The sequence below is a fragment of the Gopherus evgoodei genome, chromosome 3 (assembly GCF_007399415.2).
Source record: "Gopherus evgoodei ecotype Sinaloan lineage chromosome 3, rGopEvg1_v1.p, whole genome shotgun sequence".
NCBI lineage: Eukaryota > Metazoa > Chordata > Testudines > Testudinidae > Gopherus > Gopherus evgoodei.
Genome location: NC_044324.1, coordinates 126,118,973 through 126,140,079, shown reverse-complemented (window position 1 = coordinate 126,140,079; position 21,107 = coordinate 126,118,973). Strand labels below are relative to the sequence as shown.

At 40.5% G+C, this 21,107-nt stretch overlaps 1 protein-coding gene across 1 annotated transcript in view; it reads left to right on the top strand.

The window, feature by feature from the left end:
• SYNE1 (spectrin repeat containing nuclear envelope protein 1) overlaps nucleotides 1-21,107 on the top strand; it is a 402,501-nt gene that overhangs the window by 223,145 nt on the left and 158,249 nt on the right. Inside the window, exons 87-91 of the mRNA XM_030556596.1 lie at nucleotides 1,101-1,223; nucleotides 3,006-3,188; nucleotides 5,923-6,066; nucleotides 13,516-13,710; nucleotides 14,851-14,991. Coding sequence (XP_030412456.1) covers nucleotides 1,101-1,223; nucleotides 3,006-3,188; nucleotides 5,923-6,066; nucleotides 13,516-13,710; nucleotides 14,851-14,991 — 786 coding nt within the window. The remainder of the gene's footprint in view (nucleotides 1-1,100; nucleotides 1,224-3,005; nucleotides 3,189-5,922; nucleotides 6,067-13,515; nucleotides 13,711-14,850; nucleotides 14,992-21,107) is intronic.

Here is a 21,107-nt window from a genome sequence, read left to right as displayed (position 1 = left end):
TGTTTGTAGGAGCAGCAGCAGAACAGGTCATCTGTGGTTTATAAAGAGTTAATTATAGAAAAAGAAATGGAACTGATATTGTGCCATTTCTTATATCTTCCTTCTACAAGTTCTCATCCAGCTCCTACTGAAGTCCATGGGAGTCTTTCTGCTGATTTGACTGGGAGTTGGATTGTGGCAAAACTGTAGAGTAAGGTCCCCATTTCCAAATGGGTGTACCTGAAAGAGTGTGCACTTTCACATGTATCATGCTTTAATATGCAAATACCACAATGTGTGTGTTAACCCTACCTAGTGCATGTGCATGAAGGATTTGCACAGTTCGGCAAGGGCATGTGCAAAAGGGCAGAAATGTTTTTCAGTACCCCCACTGGAAATTTTTAAAAAAAAACTATCACTTTTATGGCCAGAAAATGGCTCAAAGATTTATTTTTTAAGCCAATAGTCAAACAAGAAACTGTTGTATCATAATGTAGCTTTCTTGGTGCTGGAGAAAGTTTTCCATTGCAATTAAGGTATTTCTTCAGATGCTGTACAGAAAAGATACAAATTGATAAATATGGGAAAGTTATGTAAATGCAGTTAGCTTTGCTTTTTCTAGTCAAATCTGAAATGTGGTTCTTGACCCATCACGTGATCTGAGCGCAGCAATCATATATTACAGTGTAGCAGATGTTCTGTAATAAAGCACAGTAAGGAGATACAGAACTTTTAAATAAAATCTGAGGCACAAAACGTGTCAAACCACAAATGCTCATAAAGTCAAGACTGATTTTATTGTTTATGGTACAAATCAGACACTGGTCTGAATACTGAAATATCACGGAAGTGAATGGCATCACTTTAATCAAGTCCAGATTAAATTTGTTTGAGAGGATACTGTCGCTGATATCTGTGTCTTGGAGAAGTCCTTTTCCAACCAATCCCAGGGTGTAATGAGAGTACAGATTTTTGACACTCACGATAACTTAAAATTGTAGTTTATATTGGGGGGAAAAAAACTGGCGTTGTGTGTGGATTACATAGTAGATACTATAATGGCAGATACATCTGTGGCATTCATTTCTTTCTTGTTTGGCCCTGTATTTTATTTTTGGCAGGATATGAAGAAATTTGAAGCTGAGGTGAAAATTCTACAGGTTGCTTTGGAACAAGCCCAAGCTACCCTGACCTCTCCAGAGCTTGGGCGTTTGAGTCTAAAAGAACAGCTATCTCACAGACAGGTAAAAGGGTTAAGCCACAAAGATAATATAGAAGCAAAGTGAGCAGCTCTAATCAGTGGGGCTGCCCTTGGAGTAAGGCACTACAGTAACTCCTTACTTAACGTCTTCCCACTTAACGTTGTTTCGAAGTTACGTTTCTGTTCCATTAGGGAACATACTTGTTTAAAGTTGTGCAATGCTCCCTTATAACATCGTTTGGCTGACTTTACAAGGGAGCATTGTACAAATTCCTCTTCTCCACTTCCTCCCCCTCCCTTTCTCCCCTCCCTCCCAGCACTTCCCCCACATTCTGGGAGGGAGGGAGGGAGGCAGAGAGCGAGGGAGTGGGGAAGCTGCCCCCCTCCCCGCCCGGCAGGCAGGGCCACCTGGAATGCAGGGGCTTTAGGGGCTGCAGGGCCCTGGGCTAAGAGGGCCCCGGGTCCTATCCTGCAGCTCTAAAGCCCCTTTCAAAATGCGGCCCTGTAAGCCCGGCCAGAGGACTCAGGAGGAGTAGGGGCAGCCACTCAGCCAGCGGCCGGAAGGAGGCAGCGCTTTCCCCTTCAAAGCTGGCCAGAGAGAAGAAACCAACCTTTAGTTCATCTACCCTCCTTCTTAAAAGGAAAAATAACCCACAATAGCTTGAGGTCTTCAAACCACAATTTGAGGACTTCAGTAACTCAGACATAAGTTAAGGGTTTGTTACAGGAGTGGGTGGGTGAGATTCTGTGGCCTGCATTGTGCAGGAGGTCAGACTAGATGATCATAATGGTCCCTTCTGACCTTAGAGTCTGTGAGTCTATAACACATTGGGTGCCCCAGATCTCAGAGTCTTCCCCTAGCCCATCACCACAGTTCCATTGCCGTAATCCTAGGGGCACAATAGAGGGGAAAAGGGACAAGTGTCTGTACTTCATACTGTCAAATTTTTGGTACTGAGGCTTCAGCCTGTTGAATTTATAATTTCAGACTGCATATGTTTACACATGCCTTCATTCGTGCATTTTTTTTGTATTGAGAATTCAGTAAACTCCTCACTGACAATAAAAAGAATGTAGATCTAATATATCCCCCTGTAATTGTGCATAAGCAGTTCTCATGCATATGAATAGAAGTTAGGCACATGCATGTGGGAAGAATAGATGCTTGGAGAGAGGCCAGATAAACAAAGGAGGCCAGATGGTGCTTATTCAAGGGGAAGAATCTTTATGTAGCTGCATTTTGTTGCATTTCGTTGCTTATTTAATTTTAAACATCATCATTTTTAGCCATGGTCTAAATTTTCAAAGGAGGATTATGAGCAGAAATAATGGGTTTTACATGCCCCATCTGAAAATGTGCAACTGTATCTCAGAAGGGCTCCCAGTTTGGTTTTACGTTTAAAATGTGCATATAAACAAGATTAAACAAATGCCTGTTGCTCAGAAACTACGTTTGGTTTTTAAGCATTTTTGTATGTATTTTCTAGAATAGTTTAAAGAATTACTTTCAGTCTAGACATAAACCCAGGAACAGTGGTAAACAATGGTTTGTTTCAAAGGGGGCTCATAAAGTGATTTAATTGCATCATTTTTGTTCCTCTTCAATAGCTGAAATACATTTTGTTTAATTAAGAATATAAAATATTTATCACAAAATCAACAAGCAGCTCCACTCTGAGTGCCCTGGTTATGCTTCATTTAACGGTGGGTAATCTAACTCATCTTTTATTTTGCTGGTTGAACTCACTCTTGTTAATAACTGGCTGTGTGAATCATCTAAAATTCATGGGAGAATGACTTACTATGGCACCAATTTTATTTCTAGCATCTGCTGTCTGAAATGGAGTCACTGAAGCCAAAGGTTCATGCCGTGCAGGACTGCCAGAGTGCCTTAAGGATGCCTGAAGAGGTGGTCACCAGCCTGCAGATATGTCACACTGCTCTCAGACTTCAGGAGGAAGCCAGCCGTCTGCAGCACATGGCTATCCAGCAATGCAATATAATGCAGGCAAGTGCAAACTGAGCTGTGGGTGAGGGTAGGGGATTAGAGATTGTGATACCACTAGAAAGGTTTATACTGGCACAAAATAATTCAAACTTTTTTTTTTAAGCCCAATGTTTGCCTGGAAGCATAACATGCCCACTACTTATATTTGAAAGATTTTGAACTCCATGTTTATTGGAATTTTAAGCATATTAGGCAATTTTCTCAGTCTGCATTAATTCCCAAAGAAGTAAGGAAATAAAACTTCAATACCCAATTAGCCTTTTACCCTGTCTGTAATCATTGTTAAAAAAATATTACTCCCCTTTTCATTCCATGTCCTTGTGAAGGGTTATTGCACAACCTCTCCAGTTATTGCTTTAATTTTCAAAAATCTAAACTGTATTTTCTTGCTAATCTCCTGAGTCTTCCATTCGTCACCATGGCATAATTTGACTGTCTGAACTATCCATTTTGATTGAAAAATGAAATTTGCATTTCAAATGTAGTTAATGGTTTCTCACTGTATGGTGGATAAGAACCTGAGGTGACCTGTAGCAGTCTCTTCCTGATGATGTTGTTGGGGCCATGCAGTTTTGCCAATCCGAAGCATTCAAATATCATGAGGCAGGACCTAAGCATCATGAGATTATCGTGAAAATCATTAGTGTATGGTTTTCCCCCAATTATTAATTCAGGGTTCTTTTTATTTGTTTTCTGGTTTTAGAGACTTTAACATGCACTCGGATCATGTTTCTAAGCTTTTCGCCACAAACGAGAGAGCCAGAAACTTTTTTTGTGAAAATGAAAGCTGAGATTCCCATACAGCCCCAGGACTTGGGGCTTTAAGAAAACAATAAATACCACAATATTTGTAATAAAATTGTGAAGAGTGGGCAACACTGCGTTGTTGGTGGGCATGGTTGGTGAAGCAGCCAGTGGCAAGTCCCAGTGGTTGACATTTACTCTTTTAAAAAGGCTTCTTTATCATATATTTTTTTTCCACTTCTGTTGGGGCATTGCCAGTTCAAAGCCCATCTTAATTGCTCAGATGCCTAAAGAGTTTTAAATTATTTGCTTCCTTGCAATTCATAATGTTCCCCCAATGAACTATCTTCTCAATGAGAGCACTCCTGCTTTACTTGCCAGTGCTGACCTTCATTCCATCATTACACTTTGGCATTGCGGCTTGTGTGGCTGAGATTTTTTTTCAAAGCCAACTAGGGGATTTATTCTCTCACTTCCCAGTTCAATTAATGAGTCAGCTTTGAAAGTCTCAACCTCTTATTTTTGCATGTTAATACAAAGGTGGAAGATGACATCTTTTCAATAATTTAAAAACAGATTGGAAAAAACAATTGAATATGCTGTACAGAGTAATTCATCATTGGAAAGGAGATGGGCAAAGTGAATTCAATTTTTTTTCCAGTTCTAAGTTCTCTGCTGCCATTTGCATGGTAACATTGTAACTGTATTATTCAACAACTCTCCATATTAATTACATGCCAAGAAAAAATCTATTAATTCTTCTGTCTACAGAAATATATCTCACTAGAAAATATTTCTTATGTAGTGAGCTCTACAATGTATTTGGTAATATTTTTTCTAGTCATGCACCATTACTTTCAAAATGCGGCTCTTCAATAAGTCTTATTGAGTGAAGTTTGCTTTCAAATTAAATTAGCTTTGATTATAAATGTAGCTGACAAAAGGTTGCTGTATCCATAATAAACATCATTTTATATGGTGCCAAAGGTTTTTGTGGGCATTTCAGTCATTTAATTCTGACAGCAACCTTGGGAGGAAGGTAAATAGTATCACAGCCATTTATTGGTGGTTGAACTGGGACACAAAAAGGTTAAGTAACACTCCAAATCACACAGTAAGATAGTGGCAGAGGTGGGAATAAAGCCAGCGGTTCTGATTTAACCCCTAGACTACCAACTCTCCTGTTAACTAAGAGAAATTGATAGTGTGATTATGTGGCCCATTCTCACTTGACATATTGACTCCCTTTATAAGTAGTATTATCTTCCTTCTTTGCAGCCAAAATCAAACTTTTACTAGTGCTGGCTATATTGGCTTTGCAGTACTATCTTCAGAATACAGATATCTTGTTTTAGGTTTGCTCAGGATACACATCAGCTAAAGTGTAATGCAGATAGGAAAAAAGCAAGTTTATCTTAAGGTCCCAAATGAGTGCATTTACAGTGGTGTATGTATTTAAAAAACACATGAGTCTTAAAATAAGAGAATCTGATATGAAAGTATTTTTTTTTAAAAGTAATGTGGAGCTTCCCAATGTCATTTTTCCAGTCACATTTCTGAGTATAACCAGTTTTGAAGTGTGTAAGCAGAAGACTTTGTACTGCTCAGCTGTAAGTTAAGCTTTCTATTCATATCTTGTTTTCCAGATAGCTGGCTGTTTACATCACTTAGGTCTGGTCTACACCGGGGCTGGGGGAAGGTCGATCTAAGTTATGCAACTTCAGCTACATTACTAACGTAGCTGGAGTTGACGTACTTAGATCTACTCACCACGGTGTCTTCACTGCAGTGAGTCGATAGCTGACGTGCCCCCATTGACTCCACGTGCGCCTCTTGCTCCTAATGGAGTACCAGAGTCAATGGGAGAGCGCTCGGTGGTTGATTAATTGCATCTAGACTAGATACGATAAATTGACCCCCGCTGGATCAATCGAATGAATACCATCAGTGTTTTATTTCTGTGTACATCTCCTGTATCTTTTCTCTCTAGGAAGCAGTGGTACAGTATGAGCAATACGAACAAGAGATGAAGCATTTACAGCAAATGATAGAAGGTGCCCACTGTGAGATCCAAGACAAACCTGTTGCAACCAGTAACATCCAGGAGCTGCAGGCCCAGATTTCACGCCATGAGGTAATGCAGCAGAGATGCAACTGTCCAGGTTCTCAGTTAATTTAGTTTGAGAGATCTCTTGGTCAGCTTAAGTTCTCTTGAGGTCACAGAGCAGTTTTTTAGAGGTCAACAAAGGCTAGCTTAGCAGGGAAGATTTATACCTCACATACTCACAAATAGCAAATTCCTGTTAACACCACAGTTCCAAGCATCTTTTTTTTTTTTCTTTACTGAGTAGGTCTCCCGAAGGCTTGAGGGCATGGTAATCTACTAAGGCATTAAGTAATTACCAAAGGTTGAAAGACACAGTGTATGGAATTCCAAAATATTTCAGTGGGAACTCTCTGCATCATGCGGTAACACAGTGCTGAAGATCATTGTCACTTAGTGATCTTAGTCCCATCCTGAAGTCCTCCTTTACTGAGAGCTATGCCTGAGAACAGACAGAGTTAAAGCAAGGGGTCAGAATCACCCCTCCTGAGGTAAAGCCCACAGAAGGAAGTTCTAGAGGAAGAAAACTCTGCAAAGATCATTTTAAAGGGTCCTTTCCTGGTTACTCTGTCAGGGGAAGCAAAGTTTTTTGTCTCTGAGGAATGAGCTTCAGGTCCATGCCGCAAACCCTGTGGATCTCAGGAAACCAGATGAGGACAGGACCATCTGTGTGGAGGTTCCATGCCACCAAACTGATTTTGGAATCCCAGGTCTTCATATTGTGGTGTGGTATGCCATGCATTAGATTGCCAAATTGGTAGTGGCTCTCTTGCCTAGTTTTTGACACTAGATAGCATTATGCTTTTGTTTTAGAAGAAAAGGTAAAATTTGTCTTTCAGAGTCCGTGTTTATCCCTGAAGTACTCCTCTTGTACTTCTTAGGCCTGGTCTACACTACGCGTTTAAACCGATTTTAGCAGCGTTAAACCGATTTAACGCTGTACCCGTCCACACAATGAGGCCCTTTATATCGGTTTCTGTACTCCTCCCCAACAAGAGGAGTAGCGCTAAAATGGGTATTACCATATCGGATTAGGGTTAGTGTGGCCGCAAATCGACGGTATTGACCTCCGGGCGGTATCCCACAGTGCACCACTGTGACCACTCTAGAAAGCAATCTGAACTCGGATGCACTGGATAGGTAGACAGGAAAAGCCCTGCGAACTTTTGAATTTCATTTCCTGTTTGCCCAGCATGGAGCTCTGATCAGCACGGGTGGCGATGCAGTCCCAAATCCAGAAAGAGCTCCAGCATGGACCGTACGGGAGATACTGGATCTGATCGCTGTATGGGGAGACAAATCTGTTCTATCAGAGCTCTGTTACAGAAGACGAAATGCCAAGGCATTTGAAAAAAATCTTCAGGCTATGATACAGAGTCCACAGCATAGTGCTGCGTGACAAGCATAACGGAAAGCCAAAGAATCAAATGGACACTCATGGAGGGAGGAAGGGGGTACTGAGGACTCCAGCTATCCCACAGTCCCCAGCAGTCTCCAAAAATCATTTGCATTCTTGGCTGAGCTCGCAATGCCTGTAGGGTCAAACACATTGTCCGGGGTGGTTCAGGGTATAGCTCGTCAATCTACCCCCTTCCCCTCCCCCCGTGAAAGAAAAGGAAAAAAAATCGTTTCTTGACTTTTTTTCAATGTTACCCTATGTCTACTGCATGCTGCTGGTAGATGCGATGCTGTGGCAGTAAAGAGCAGTATCCACTCCTCTTCCCTCCCCGGTGGCAGACGGTACAATATTCTTGCTATCTGCTGAGTGCTCCTGGCTGGCCTCAAGTGAGGCCGGCCGGGGGCGCCTGGGTAGAAATAGGAACGACTCCTGGTCATTCCCAGTAGATGGTACAGAACGGCTGGTAACCGTCTTCATCATAGCAACTGGGGGCTGAGCTCCATCAGCCCCCTCCCTTTCATGTGTAAAGAAAAGATTCTGTACTGCCTGGACTATCATAGCAGTGGAATGCTGGGCTCCTCTCCCCCACACCGCTTAATGTCCTGCCTGGACTAATAGCAGTTGGAGGCTGCCTCCCCCTCATTTTATCTCACTAACAAGTCAGTGTTTCTTATTCCTGCATTCTTTATTACTTCATCGCACAAATGGGGGGACACTGCCACAGTAGCCCAGGAAGGTTGGGGGGAGGAGAGAAGCAACGGGTGGGGTTGTTGCAGGGGCACCCCCTGTGAATGGCATACAGCTCATCATTTCTGCGGGATCTGACACGGAGCATCTGTGCTCTCTGGTTCTCTGATACACTGGTTCTCTAGTACACTTGCCCCATATTCTAGGCAGGACTGACTCTATTTTTAGATACCATAAAGGAGGGATTGACTTGGGGAGTCAATCCCATTTTTGTCTTTGTGCCCCCGGCTGACCTCAGCCAGGGGCACCCATGACAGCAACAGACGGTACAGAATGACAGATAAACCGTCTCTGCTGTCATGCAAAGGCAAATGAATGCTGCTGTGTAGCGCTGCAGTGTCGCCTCTGTCTGCGGCATCCAGTACACATACGGTGACAGTAAAAAAAAAAAAAAAAAAGCTGAACGGGCTCCATGGTTGCCGTGCTATGGCGTCTGCCGGGGCAATCCAGGGAAAAAGGGCGCGAAATGATTGTCTGCCATTGCTTTCCCGGAGGAAGGAATGACTGACGACATTTACCCAGAACCACCTGCGACAATGATTTTTGGCCGATCAGGCACTGGGATCTCAACCCAGAATTCCAAAGGGCGGGGGAGACTGCGGGAACTATGGGATAGCTACGGAATAGCTACCCACAGTGCAACACTCCAGAAATCGACGCTAGCCTCTGACCATGGACGCACACCTCCGAATTAATGTGTTTAGTGTGGCCGCGTGCACTCGACTTTATACAATCTGTTTTACAAAACCGGTTTATATAAAATCGGAATAATCCCATAGTGTAGACATACCCTTAGTTAATTTTCTGTCACAACTGTCATAGAAGCTATTTAATAAAATGAAAAAGAAGCTATTTGATACAAATGCTTTCTGCTGTTTTCATGAAGGGTATCCCTAATAATGTCTCCGCAGACAGATCTGAAAATATCAGTGCAGAGGGAGGCATTAAGAGTGGGGCTGGCACAGGGTTCACTGGACCCATACATGTATGAGTAGAGTAGCTGGGAATCCCTTTAGAGGAACATAGAGAAGCAATAGATGCTGTTCCAGTCCTTTTATTTGAACCCCTACCTGTAAAACGGCTGTGGTGCAGACCTGCAAGCTGCTCCAAGTTTGGGGAGGTGTCGTCTGTCCCCTGCCCAAACTCTATTTATACAGTGTTTGGGTGGCACTGGAAGTGGAGTGCATGAATTTCACATAGTGGGAAGTAGAATAAAATGGAGCTTCGTTCTGGAGTATTAATGTCTGAAACATCTCAAAGGAATACATTTAAAGAGACACAGATAATGCACATTTCTGCATTTACGTTTTTGTTTGCTTAAGTTTTGCATAAGAGTACACAATACAACAAAGAAGACTTACAGGGTCATTGTTTGATTACACCTTTTATTTTTAATCAGGTGTGCAAGATGCAGATTGCATGCATAAATGAAAAGAAAAATTACAGTTTACCCGGACATATAATTGTAGTCCATGTGTGTGAAGGTTAACAGAACACACAGTAGCTATGTTTAAAATACAAAGATAAGACGGGAAGAAGAAAGTCATTTCCCCCTGGTTTTGCAGTAGCCTTGCACATAAGTAACACAGAGTATCATTCTACCTAATAAATATGTTTACAGAAGTCTCTTTCTCTGGGCTTCCATGTTATAGAATGGCCACCTATTCTGATGTTTCTGGGAGCATTGTGATTTTGATGGGCAATACAGTAGCTTGCAAGATATTACCTGTCTTCTGCAATCATTAGATGCCCATGTAGTCGTGAGATTACAATATAGCCTGATCATGTTTTCAGTGTTATCATGTTGCATTGCAATGTGGTGACACAACTTTGTTGGAGGATATTTCTAGTGTAAACATGATGATGTTACGATGCAAGCAGTTGTCTTACCAAAAAGTTGAATTTGGGTACCTATGGCATACAGACCAGGCACAACATGTAGTTTGTTGAATCACATCCATAAAAATAACTTGGATTTACATTGTGCCATATTGATTGAAAAACTGCACTCCCACAAAATGACGAGCGCAAAGAAATCTGACGCTTCTGTGTGTACTCACAAGCTGCCCCACCTGTTTTTCTTTATACCCATACGTTTGTCTTCTGAATCTCAGTTTTAGGCCTGTTTAGTCTGTATAACATATCTGTCTGTATAATATATTTTGTTCCATATATATATATTGAACACTGACTTAATACAGCTTTGCAACTTTACCAAGCAGAAAAAATATACAGCTTTTAACCATCTTAATTTAAATGAAACAAGCACTGAAACAGTTTCCTTAGCTTGTCAAAAAAAATTAACTTTCCCCTTATTTTTGTAATAGTTTGTTTACCACAGTACTGTACTGGGGGGAGGACTTTTGTCTCTGCTGCTGCCTAATTTTATTCTGCCAGTTCCAAATGAGGTGTGTCATTGACGAGTCAGTTTCTAACGCCTAGGTTCTACTTTATAATACGGTATATATTTTGATGGAGAGGGGTATGTTCTGTACTCCAATGTGCTGGTTGTTAACTGTGCAGATGTTACGGATTCCTAATAATAGTAATGGAGTTAAGTAGCTAAAGCCCAGTGGGTAGAACAGTGATAGACTTTTTCTGCTCAGCTCCTGAGCTGGAGTGGGGGTTGACTTACAACTTAGTATCATGACAAATGGAGCAAATAACTGTTTTGGGGCCATTAGTCATTGGAGTTAGAACCTGACTTGATTTAGAAAGTTGTTTATTCCAAAACCACTTGCTTCGCACCTGAGGCTTTGCATAGCCTCCTGATGAAGCTGGAGAATCCCTTTGGTTGCTGACATCTGAAAGTGCAAAGAGTATAGGGAGCAGAGCACCAGTCTAAGGCTAGTTCAGGTCATAAAAGTGCTCACTCTAAGTAGTAATATGTGTCAGTTTATAACTCTGTATCTCACCTATCTGGACATTTTCCATTGAGATGTTGTGTAAGTAGTTTCATAAAAGTTTACATAACCTGCAGAGTCAAAAGCCAGATTGCCCTGGGGCTGCTATAACTTATCCACTTCATTTTTTCAATATACGTTAATTGAATATTTTACCTATTGGGCTTTGCAGCAGCTGTTCAGTGTTTAATTGTTGCTCATATACACAGAGCAGGTAGTACTGAAGAGAAGGGTCTCCTGGGCAGCCCCAGAAGTAAAAGGAATAGATTTCTCCTGCATTTAATAGTTCTGAAATATTAAAGGTACTGGCACTCATGCTTTATAAATAAGGCTGCGAGTCTTTCACGAAGATCATGGAAGTCATGGATTCCGTGGCTTTCTTGTACCTCCGTGACTTCTACAGCAGCCGGTGCGGCTGATCCCCCAGGCTGCCTGAGCAGCTGGGGTGGCCCCGTGGCCAGTCACACCTGCCACTGCTCAGGTGGGCCCAAGCAGCTGGCTCCAGAGGCCTCCAGAGTAGCAGTGGTGCCCTGGAACAGCAGTCCAGACAGCAGTAGGTCCCTGGGCTGCCCTCCCCCCCGCACACACACACAGCAGCAGTGGCAGGCCCCCAGGACAGCAGCAATGGTGCCCCAGAGTCCCCTGCTGCATAGCAGCTGCAGTGCCCTAGAGCCACCCAGATCACCTAAGATTTAGTCACATGTATTTTTAGTAAAAGTCACAGGCCCGTGAATTTTTGTTTATTGTCCGTGACCTGTCCGTGTCTTTTTACTAAAAATACCCGTGACTAAATCATAGCCTTATTTCTAAATAGACATTTCTCCTGTCTTTTTGATTTGGGAGCCAGCATTAGAAAAACATCTAAACAGATGTTAAGTAAAATACAAATATCTGTTTGAAAGAATAAACACAGTGGTTGCTGTTGTAGCAGCAATAACTCTGCACATTTAGTTAACACTTTGTAAATCAATATGCTGCTGTGTTACTGAGTTTCCAGGCAGAGGCATCTCAAGACACTCTGTACCCTGGGCAAACCTTCAGAGTGCCACCCCTCTCCTACCCGCTAGAACAGAGTTTCTCAGCTAGGGGGTGGGAGGGGGAGATGGAGACACCAGTCTTTTGTGGGGCGGTGCAGTGAGTCTTCTGATGGGTTTGGTGGTTAGGTTTGGTGGGTGAAGGGGTCAGCATCACTCAGGTTGGGCCCAGCTGTTCCTCCATGATGGTGGACCGGACGGGTCAAATTTGAGTGAGTGACATTCTGACTTGGCACACAGGCTCACAGCGCCATTCAGGTTTGGCCTGGCCAATCCTGCTTGTACAAGTCAGAATCTGCCACTCTAGGCAGCTGTCTAGTTTCCTATGACTAGAGCAGCTCTTGTCTCCATGGAGACACAAAGAGTATCTCTAGCAGAAGTGTGATCTTCCCCAACTGATCTTTTTCTGTATTTATTAATGTGAATTTAGTGCTCTGAAAATTGGTGGACTGACAAAACTAGACATGCCCCTGTTGGGTGGGAGCAATCCTATGTGTGAAAGGATCATTCAGCCTATAGCCTATTTGATTGTGTGTCCTTTTGCAGTCACTGATATGACAGGTGTGATAGTGTGTTTAGCAGTGTTGGGAATTGGATTGATTTCACACAGACTACTGCACAGCAATGAAAAAAACATGGCTTTTGGTCAATCCTGTCTTCAGCCAAATTCCCGAACTCACATTCATGTAGGGACATAACTGTCCAATTTGGATTTTGATTGTGAAGACATAAGCAAAACAAAAATTATTAGGGAAAAATATCTGTGAAATTACACATAGAAGAGAAAATATATCCACTCCATCCTCCATGCAAACGCGTATGTGTTACAACTAGGAGTGATCGAGCATGTAAACCACTATATGTATCTGTTTCTGCTACTCATTGTGTTCAGACGGGTGAGAACTGAGTCTTGCATTTTTTTACAGTTCCAGTCATCACATGACCTCATTTCCATGGTATGCACCATCTGGACATTTTCATCTTGTTTTAGTAACAGGAGAAAAAGAGAGAGCTTCCCCTTTCTGCCGCTTTAAGATAAAGCATATAGAATTTGCTGTAGGTTAGGTATTGTATGTGTGTGACATATTCTTCCCTTTTGTCAGTGTCGTACAGAGATGTGACTTTCACAGAGCTTTTCCGGTTTCACTGCATAGCTTGCTCCTTTGTGGTTTAGCTGTGCAGTGAGATGCGGCCTGACTTGTTCTCTACCACAATCAACATCCTGCCTTTCAGCTTGTGCTGTTGCTGATCAGGGCTTGAGACACAGAGCTGTGATTTTTATTGGCTGGCCTCGGAGAGGTAGCCTGCCTTCTTAACAGAAGCTGAATTGCTATTAGCTAGTTCTGTGGCCTTTATATCCTGCATCTGGCCCACTGAATAAAAAATGTTTCCTTAGGAGCTGGCGCAGAAGATTAAAGGATACCAAGATCAAATAGCCTCTTTGAATTCCAAATGCAAGATGCTAACAATGAAAGCCAAACATGCCACTATGCTGTTGACAGTGACAGAAGTGGAAGGGCTGTCGGAAGGACTGGAGGAGCTGGACTCAGAACTCCTCCCAACACACTCAGCTCATCCTTCTGTGGTTATGGTAAGAACTGAATTGGTATCATCACTGTTCATTAGGTGCTGCTTGCTCTTTTTTGTGCTGTTTAAACCCTACCATACAGCCAACTGCCACAATGCACATTGTGTGCTTTGCTTTACTGACATGTTTTGGAAGTTGCAGGTGTAGAACAAACTGCAACTTCTTACAGTGCTTTTGTGTCACCTCCGTTTTCTAAGCCAACAGATAGGGAATAAAGTTGTTTATGAGGATAACAGAAATCAGTCCATTAAAAGGAAAATATTATTTAAAGTTCTCTTACCTTTCAGGATGTGTGCTGAGTTGTTTTCTCAATGCACCACAACAAACACTGAAAAAGCACTGAAATGAATGACAAAAGGGAGGGGGGTGCAGAATCAAATATATTCTACAGCATGTTTTATACCCCAGATTTTTTTTGGAAAACATTTTTTGATGAAATATGCTGCAGTAATTGACATTGTTGCTACTATATCCTCGCGTTTATAAAGGATGAATAAATATATACATGCTGGCGGTCCTACTTTATTTTGCTCAGTCCAGATGCAAATATAACCCCCACTGATGTCAGTGGGAGTTCTGTTTGAGAAGGACTAAGTAAAAATGGAGTGACGACTTCAGGATTTGTCCCTATATTAAAACCTTAGAAAAGCAGAACTGAGATATTACTATTATAGTGTATTGTGGTTTTTAAAATCTGGATCCAATTCTGCTCTGAAACATTCTTTCCTTCATCATTTAACTAGGCCTGAAAGGTAAAGTATTGAGGGCAGTAGTTCTGGCTATCTGCAGCATTACTCTGTGGCTTTCAATAACTTCTTCTAATGCATTGTGTGTGTTACCCTCTAACTTATTTTTGATGTGTTGGCTGTAGAAACTTTTTTAAATTCCCTAGCAACACAGGAGATGGCCAACATCTCAGTAACAAATTATCAGCAGTAAATACCTCTGCTTGCCTGTTGCTTTCCTGAACTGTTAATACAGCAACTCTGAGGGGCTTGGAGGAAGCAGCAGTCCTTAAATTGTGTTTTGGTAATTCCAACGTTGTGTTAATTTTCTTGTTTTGGTCTGCATCTAATGCAAACGTTTACTGAGATGATTGACAGATCTTCTTCCTGTCCTTTGGGGTTGCATTTCCTGTGACAGATGACTGCTGGTCGCTGTCACACACTACTCTCACCTGTCACTGAGGAGTCTGGGGAGGAGGGAACCAACAGTGAGATTTCTTCTCCACCTGCCTGTCGCTCTCCTTCACCTGTGGCTAATACAGATGCTTCTGTTAACCAGGTACCTGCCTGTTGGCATTCATGAAGCTGTGATCTCTGGAAAGATGCCTGGTCCCTTCTGTGTACTCTGTGGTTGATTCCTTCTTCAGAAAATTTGGGCAGATTTTTCTTTAAATGTTGGGCACACAATTTCAGTGTCCCATCCCATAAATTGAGAATAGTCATCAAGCATAATCAGGTCCTGGCTTCCAAATACATAAAAGTTACAAATACTGTGCAAGAAGCTTAAAGCATATCAATTTGGTACCCTTTGTCATTGGCAAAAAAAGACTCAATAAGTTGGTTACTTTTTAAACAAATTTTGAGTGAGTATCACACAGTCTTTCTAATTCATTAGTGTCTCTGTTGCATTTATAGCATGGTTTTGTTTTCAAAATAGTACACATGATGGCATCTGGCATTCTGAGAGAACACAATTTTGTACTTCATGTGATGAAATATTACATTCTGTGTCTGTCTGTCTGCCTTGTGTCATTGTCCAACCAATGCCATAGTTCAATCTTCCATTGGTTCAGCTATTCAGATATCAACTGTGGTGTATTTTGTTGGTGGTTGTGTTCATTCTACACATTGGATCAAATTCTGTTTTCAATTATAACAGTTCAAACCCGTGAAATCACTGGGGTCACATAGGTAAACTGAGAGTGGAACTGAGACTTCGGGTATTCAAGTAACCTGGTGTACACCACACTTGTTTTTCTTGGTAGGCTGGTTTATTGTTTGTGCTTTCAATATCATGTGTGTAGATGCATATATGCAGTGCATCTGAGTAGTCTCAACTCCCTTGACTTCAACATCTGATTTTTATTCCTCATGTCTAAACAGTGTTTTTCTTTATCGTTTTTGTGGCTAAGTATTTCTAGAGTTGAGTAACTGAAGACATGAAGCTTTCCTTGACCATATATTTCTTTTAAGTTCAGTACCAAAGAAATACAATGATGTTGTTTAATCTTTTTAAGTATAGTTATGCTATTTGCTAAAACTCTTCTAAGCTTCCCACAATTTCTTTCAAAGATGCATGTATTTCTGAAATTATTGCTAAATATAAAATGATTCTGCTGTACTGGCTAAAACAAGAACAAACATAAAAATAAGGCAATTATCAGTGACAAGCCATATGAAGAAAGAAAGTCAAACAAAGGGATTTAATAATCCAGGAGCTTTTAAAAGTCATATTACACTACACAATAGGATAGTTCCCAGTGAAGCTTGCCTGCAGTGGAAAGGCAGTTCCATTGTTCAGCAAAAGACTCTGGAGGCCATGTTAATGAAACAAACATTGAAACATCTACAAGGACAGATAATGAACACAATGCAATTGGTAATGAACACAATGCAATTCAATGTAAGCTCACTAAAATTCTCTTATAAGAATGAAAATCAGGTTAGCAACATAGACAGCTCAAAGAACGACGAAAGTCCAGTGAGAAATTCTATCATCTCAAGAATTGGCGTAAGAAATACAAAAGTTGTAGAACCTAACTTAATAGGCAGAAAATATATTTACACAGTGTCTGTCACAAAATGTCACTGAGCCCATAAAAGCAGTAAAATTATTGATGATGTCAGGATAGATAAAAGCGTCAGCAGACATAAGTTTCTTCAGTCTGGTGATAAATGTTGAAACACATGATCTAAGCAATAAAAGGAGGAAAGTTCCACAATCAAATGGGTTACTTACAAAATGCTTAGGTTCCTATTCACATGAAATTATAACCTAAACAAGCTAAATAACCTTGCCAGTTCAGATCATAACGAATAACTAGGAATGTATAAGGAGAGAAGATAGGCTAAATATGCCAAACTGCAGCAATTCTGGTCCTTAAATGTAAGTAAAATAATTTATAGTCAATGCAAAACTTTACCGGGAGCTAAAGTAAAGATTTTTAAATAAGAGTAATACGCTAAGAAAGCAGTGTTCCTGGGAGAATGTGATCTGCCGCATCCTAGAAACTAAGCAGGAACTTCAGGAAATTGTAGTAATCTAACCTTGAAGGCTTTTACAGAATAATTCTAAGGGCTTGTCTACATGATGGTTTAGTCTGTACTAGAGGGGCATAAATTCTAGCATGCATTCTTGATCTGTATGGACTCTGCTAGTGTGAACTAAAAGTTCCCTAGTGCATGTTAAAGTAGTGCTCTTTGAATTGCGACTACATTTACACACAAGGGAATTTTTAATGCATGCCAGCAGGGTCCATGCAGACCAATTAGTGTGCAACACTCTAGTGTGCACTAGAATTTCCACCTCTTCAGTGTGGATTGACATACCATGTAGACATGGCCTAAATCTTTCTGATCAACACTATCTGGGGTAGAAAGGGAGTAATTTTAGTTGTTGGACACATGTAATTTTTAAAAGAAAATTACTAGAAATATTTAGTCCAGAGGAAACATGAAATGGTAGGCCAACTCTTAACTGTTTCTCTTACTGCTCCCATTATTTTAGTCTCTTTACATATCTCAGTGGACACCATGATAAAGACCAAGAAAATATTCACAATTATTAATCATGGTTATATTATTAAAGAAATAAAAAGAGACGGGCCAATTATAAAGATTAAGAATCTTAAATCCAATTAAATTCCACTATTTCTCAGTTTACCAAGGTTTAGCCCCTGTTTCTGCTCCAGGAACACATGGTCTAACCATGCAAGTGATTAACAGGAGAAACTGTTAGTATTTTACATTACACTAGCAATTTCATATCCCAAACAAATCATAACAAGAGTTTAAATCTAATCCCTTGGCTGTGATTTAGTTAACCTTCTCTCACCATCCATGTTCAAGTCTTGGAGATTTTCCTTGAATTAGTTTCTTCTTGAATATTCTCTGTTTTTCTTATCTGTCTGTGGCAGCTTGCTAGTAGAGATGGACAGGATGAGTTGTGGAGTGTTTGCTGTCAAAGCAAGGTAGCACAGGGTGTGTGCCTCTGGAGCTCACTTCAGTTTTTTATACCCTTCTCCTTCCTATTTAATGAAATTATAGGGAAGCACACCTCTTTCTGCCTTGTTTAGATGCAGAGTTGGTTGCTGTTACCCTTTCACTGGCTCTGAGCCTTTGCGGTCGCCTTAGGTGACACCTTCAGTTCTGAGTATACAGTCTGCCTAATGAATATGCAACATTCTTCAATTGCTTTTGTTCTTCTTATGGTGGGAAAGTGTCAAATAACTGTTAAAGTTAGTTTTAACTTAATTTATTGAATCCATTTTCTGAGAGATTCTTTCCATTTTCTTAGATTTTGACAGGAAATTAAATTCTGTTTTCAAAAAGTCCAGACTCCTGTTCCTTATATACAAGGTTTTAATTCTCAAAACAGTCTTGAAAAAATTTAAGTAATTCCTACAAAGTCCTTTTTTTAATAATTAAAAAATTGACTCATAACAATTTTTGGAGAGATGATTCTTGTCTTCAAGAGTTGGGGGGGGGAGATTTCATGTACACTGCCAGTATTAATTAATTCCCTTTTCTGTACATAAATGGCTTCCTGCATTAGTTATTAGTTTAGCAAGATCCTTAGATTCCATGTTGGTACATTGTTTTTTTGCCATTTATATAGCAGTGATATTAGAAGCTTTGCATTGACTAACATATGCATTTCACAGAAGTGTTTTCCATTTTAACATTTAAGAAATAAACAAAAGTATAAAATATCTCTAACTACACATGTTTCTTTTCCTAAAGCTTTAAAACACAAGGGTTTTTTTCTTTGGAAATAAATGGCCCACGAAACAAGAAAGTATGTAAAACATTTACATTGTAGGAAAACGAATGCAGGATGATGTCAGAACAATAAGCCCTCTTTACCTTTGGATTTATTGTTCTGACAACATCACCCTGCATTCGTTTTCCTAAAATATAAATGTTTTACATAGTTTGTTGTTCTGTGAACCAAACTCCTTAGAATTACAATTGTTTGTTGAACTGCTTTTAAATATTTTGTGCAAAGCGCAAATTTCAGTAATCACTATAACTTTTAAATGTAGCACAAGTGAAAATAATATAAAGTTAAACAAGGTAAATTTTAAAACACAGTATTTCTGAATTTGCATAAACACACTTAGGGTAATAAAATCTTCTTAGCCATAAAGCCATGTTTATCTTCCTTGACATTTGCTTGTCCTTGGGAGCTAAGGTAGATGCCTCCCCAAATTTCTTTGATTAGCTTGACTATTTAAAATAATTTAATAAACAAAAATTCATGCATATGAGGTACTTTTCTCCAAGCATCATATGTATGAAAGTAATTATAAATATCATAAGCTTCACTAAAGGCACAGGCATGTTTAATGATAAAATTAATAATATTTTTGCATCAATATTAAAGTCTCTCCCCTACAGCTATCAGCCTGGAGATTTTTCATACTTAGTTAAAAATGGTTTTAGCAATAGCTTGGTGAGAGAGAGAGATTTTCCAGTGCATCTTAAGGAAGTAAACATCCAGGCTTTTTCAATTTAAAGATGGAATCCTTTTAAATGAAGAAGTCTAGGTAAGAGGACTTCACTGCAGTGATCATCTAGGGCAGTGTTTCTCTACAACCAGTCTGGGGACCAGCGCTGATTATGGAAGACTCCTATAGATCAGTGGCTCTCAACCTTCCCAGACTACTGTACCTCTTTCCGGAGTCTGAATTGTTTTGCGAACCCCAAATTTCACCTCACTTTCAAAATAAGACAAAAAAAATACAGAAGTGTCACAGCACACTATTACTGAAAAATTGCTTACTTTCTCATTTATACAGATGCTCCCCGAGTTACGCAAACCCAACTTACGGAAATCCGGACTTACGGAAAAAGTTCCGTAAGCTAGCTGGCTGTTTGTTTTGTTTGTTGCATAAATGTCGGAGATACGTTCCCGACTTACGCAAGGAACAGAATGCTTGCGTAGGTCAGAGAGCTTCTGTACCATATAATTATAAAATAAATTCATTGGAATATAAATATTGTACTTACGTTTCAGTGTATAGTACAGAGCAGTCTAAACAAGTCGTTGCCTGTATCAAATTTTAGTTTGTACTTACTTCAATAGTGCATTTTATGTAGCTTGCTGTAAAACAAGGCAAATATCTAGATGAGTTGATGTACTGCCTGGAAGACCTTTTCCTACACTCAGAAGTTGAGAACCACAGCTATCGAATGTAATAGCCACCTTCTAGAATTCAGTATAGAATCTTCCCCCCACCACACACACACAATTAGTATTCTATAGCAGTGTTTCCCAAACTTGGGACACCACTGGAAGCGGCACGGGCCGAGGGACATACTGGCTGCCACTTCCAGCAGTTCCCATTGGCCTGGAGTAGCGAACCATGGCCAGTGAGAGCTGTGATCGGCTGAACCTGCAGACACAGCAAGTAAACCGGCCTGACCTGCCAAGGGCTTTCCCTACACAAGCGGCATCCCAAGTTTGGGAAATACTGTTTCAGTTTAACCTCTAGAGAGGATATAATTCTGTCTTAGTTTCTATAAATATTTTGAGTAATTTTTATAGATCCTACTTAAGTTTCTGTAAGAGTCCCTATTAAACATCATGGACTTTTTACAAAAGGGGTACTTCTTTACACCTGCACAGTGCCAACCACAATCTGGCCTCAAAAGTCTGATTGGATTCAGTTTTATAAACTTATGGGAGATCCCTTGCTAAAATGCTACAAACTGCTGGTGAAAAGAGTAACAAGATCATGTCTCATTCTGGAGCACGATCCTGACCAGTGAAGAGTTGTATCACTTCTTACCCTGTAACCCCTTGCTACTGTGGCTCTCTGCCTGGGCCACAGACAGTCAGCAACAAGCATCATGATGATTAAGCTGCTGTTGGTTGTTCTTTTTCATTTACATCCAGTGATTATTTCAGTGTAATCATTGCACTGAAGACTGTATGCTTTAGCAAACAATTTAGATTTGCTGTGTTTCAATATGCACTATGAAAGTCAAATAAAATTCAGTCTCCTGCTCTGTTTAAAAAAAAATGCATGCACTTTACGTCCATGTATTAGACAGCTCTGGTCCAATGCTTTGGATTCTGCCTGCAATACCACAGACTTCCACTGGTCTCCACTAACCTTAGTTTAATGAGTGGTAAGGTTACTCCACATTCTCTCTAGCCCCACATTTTCC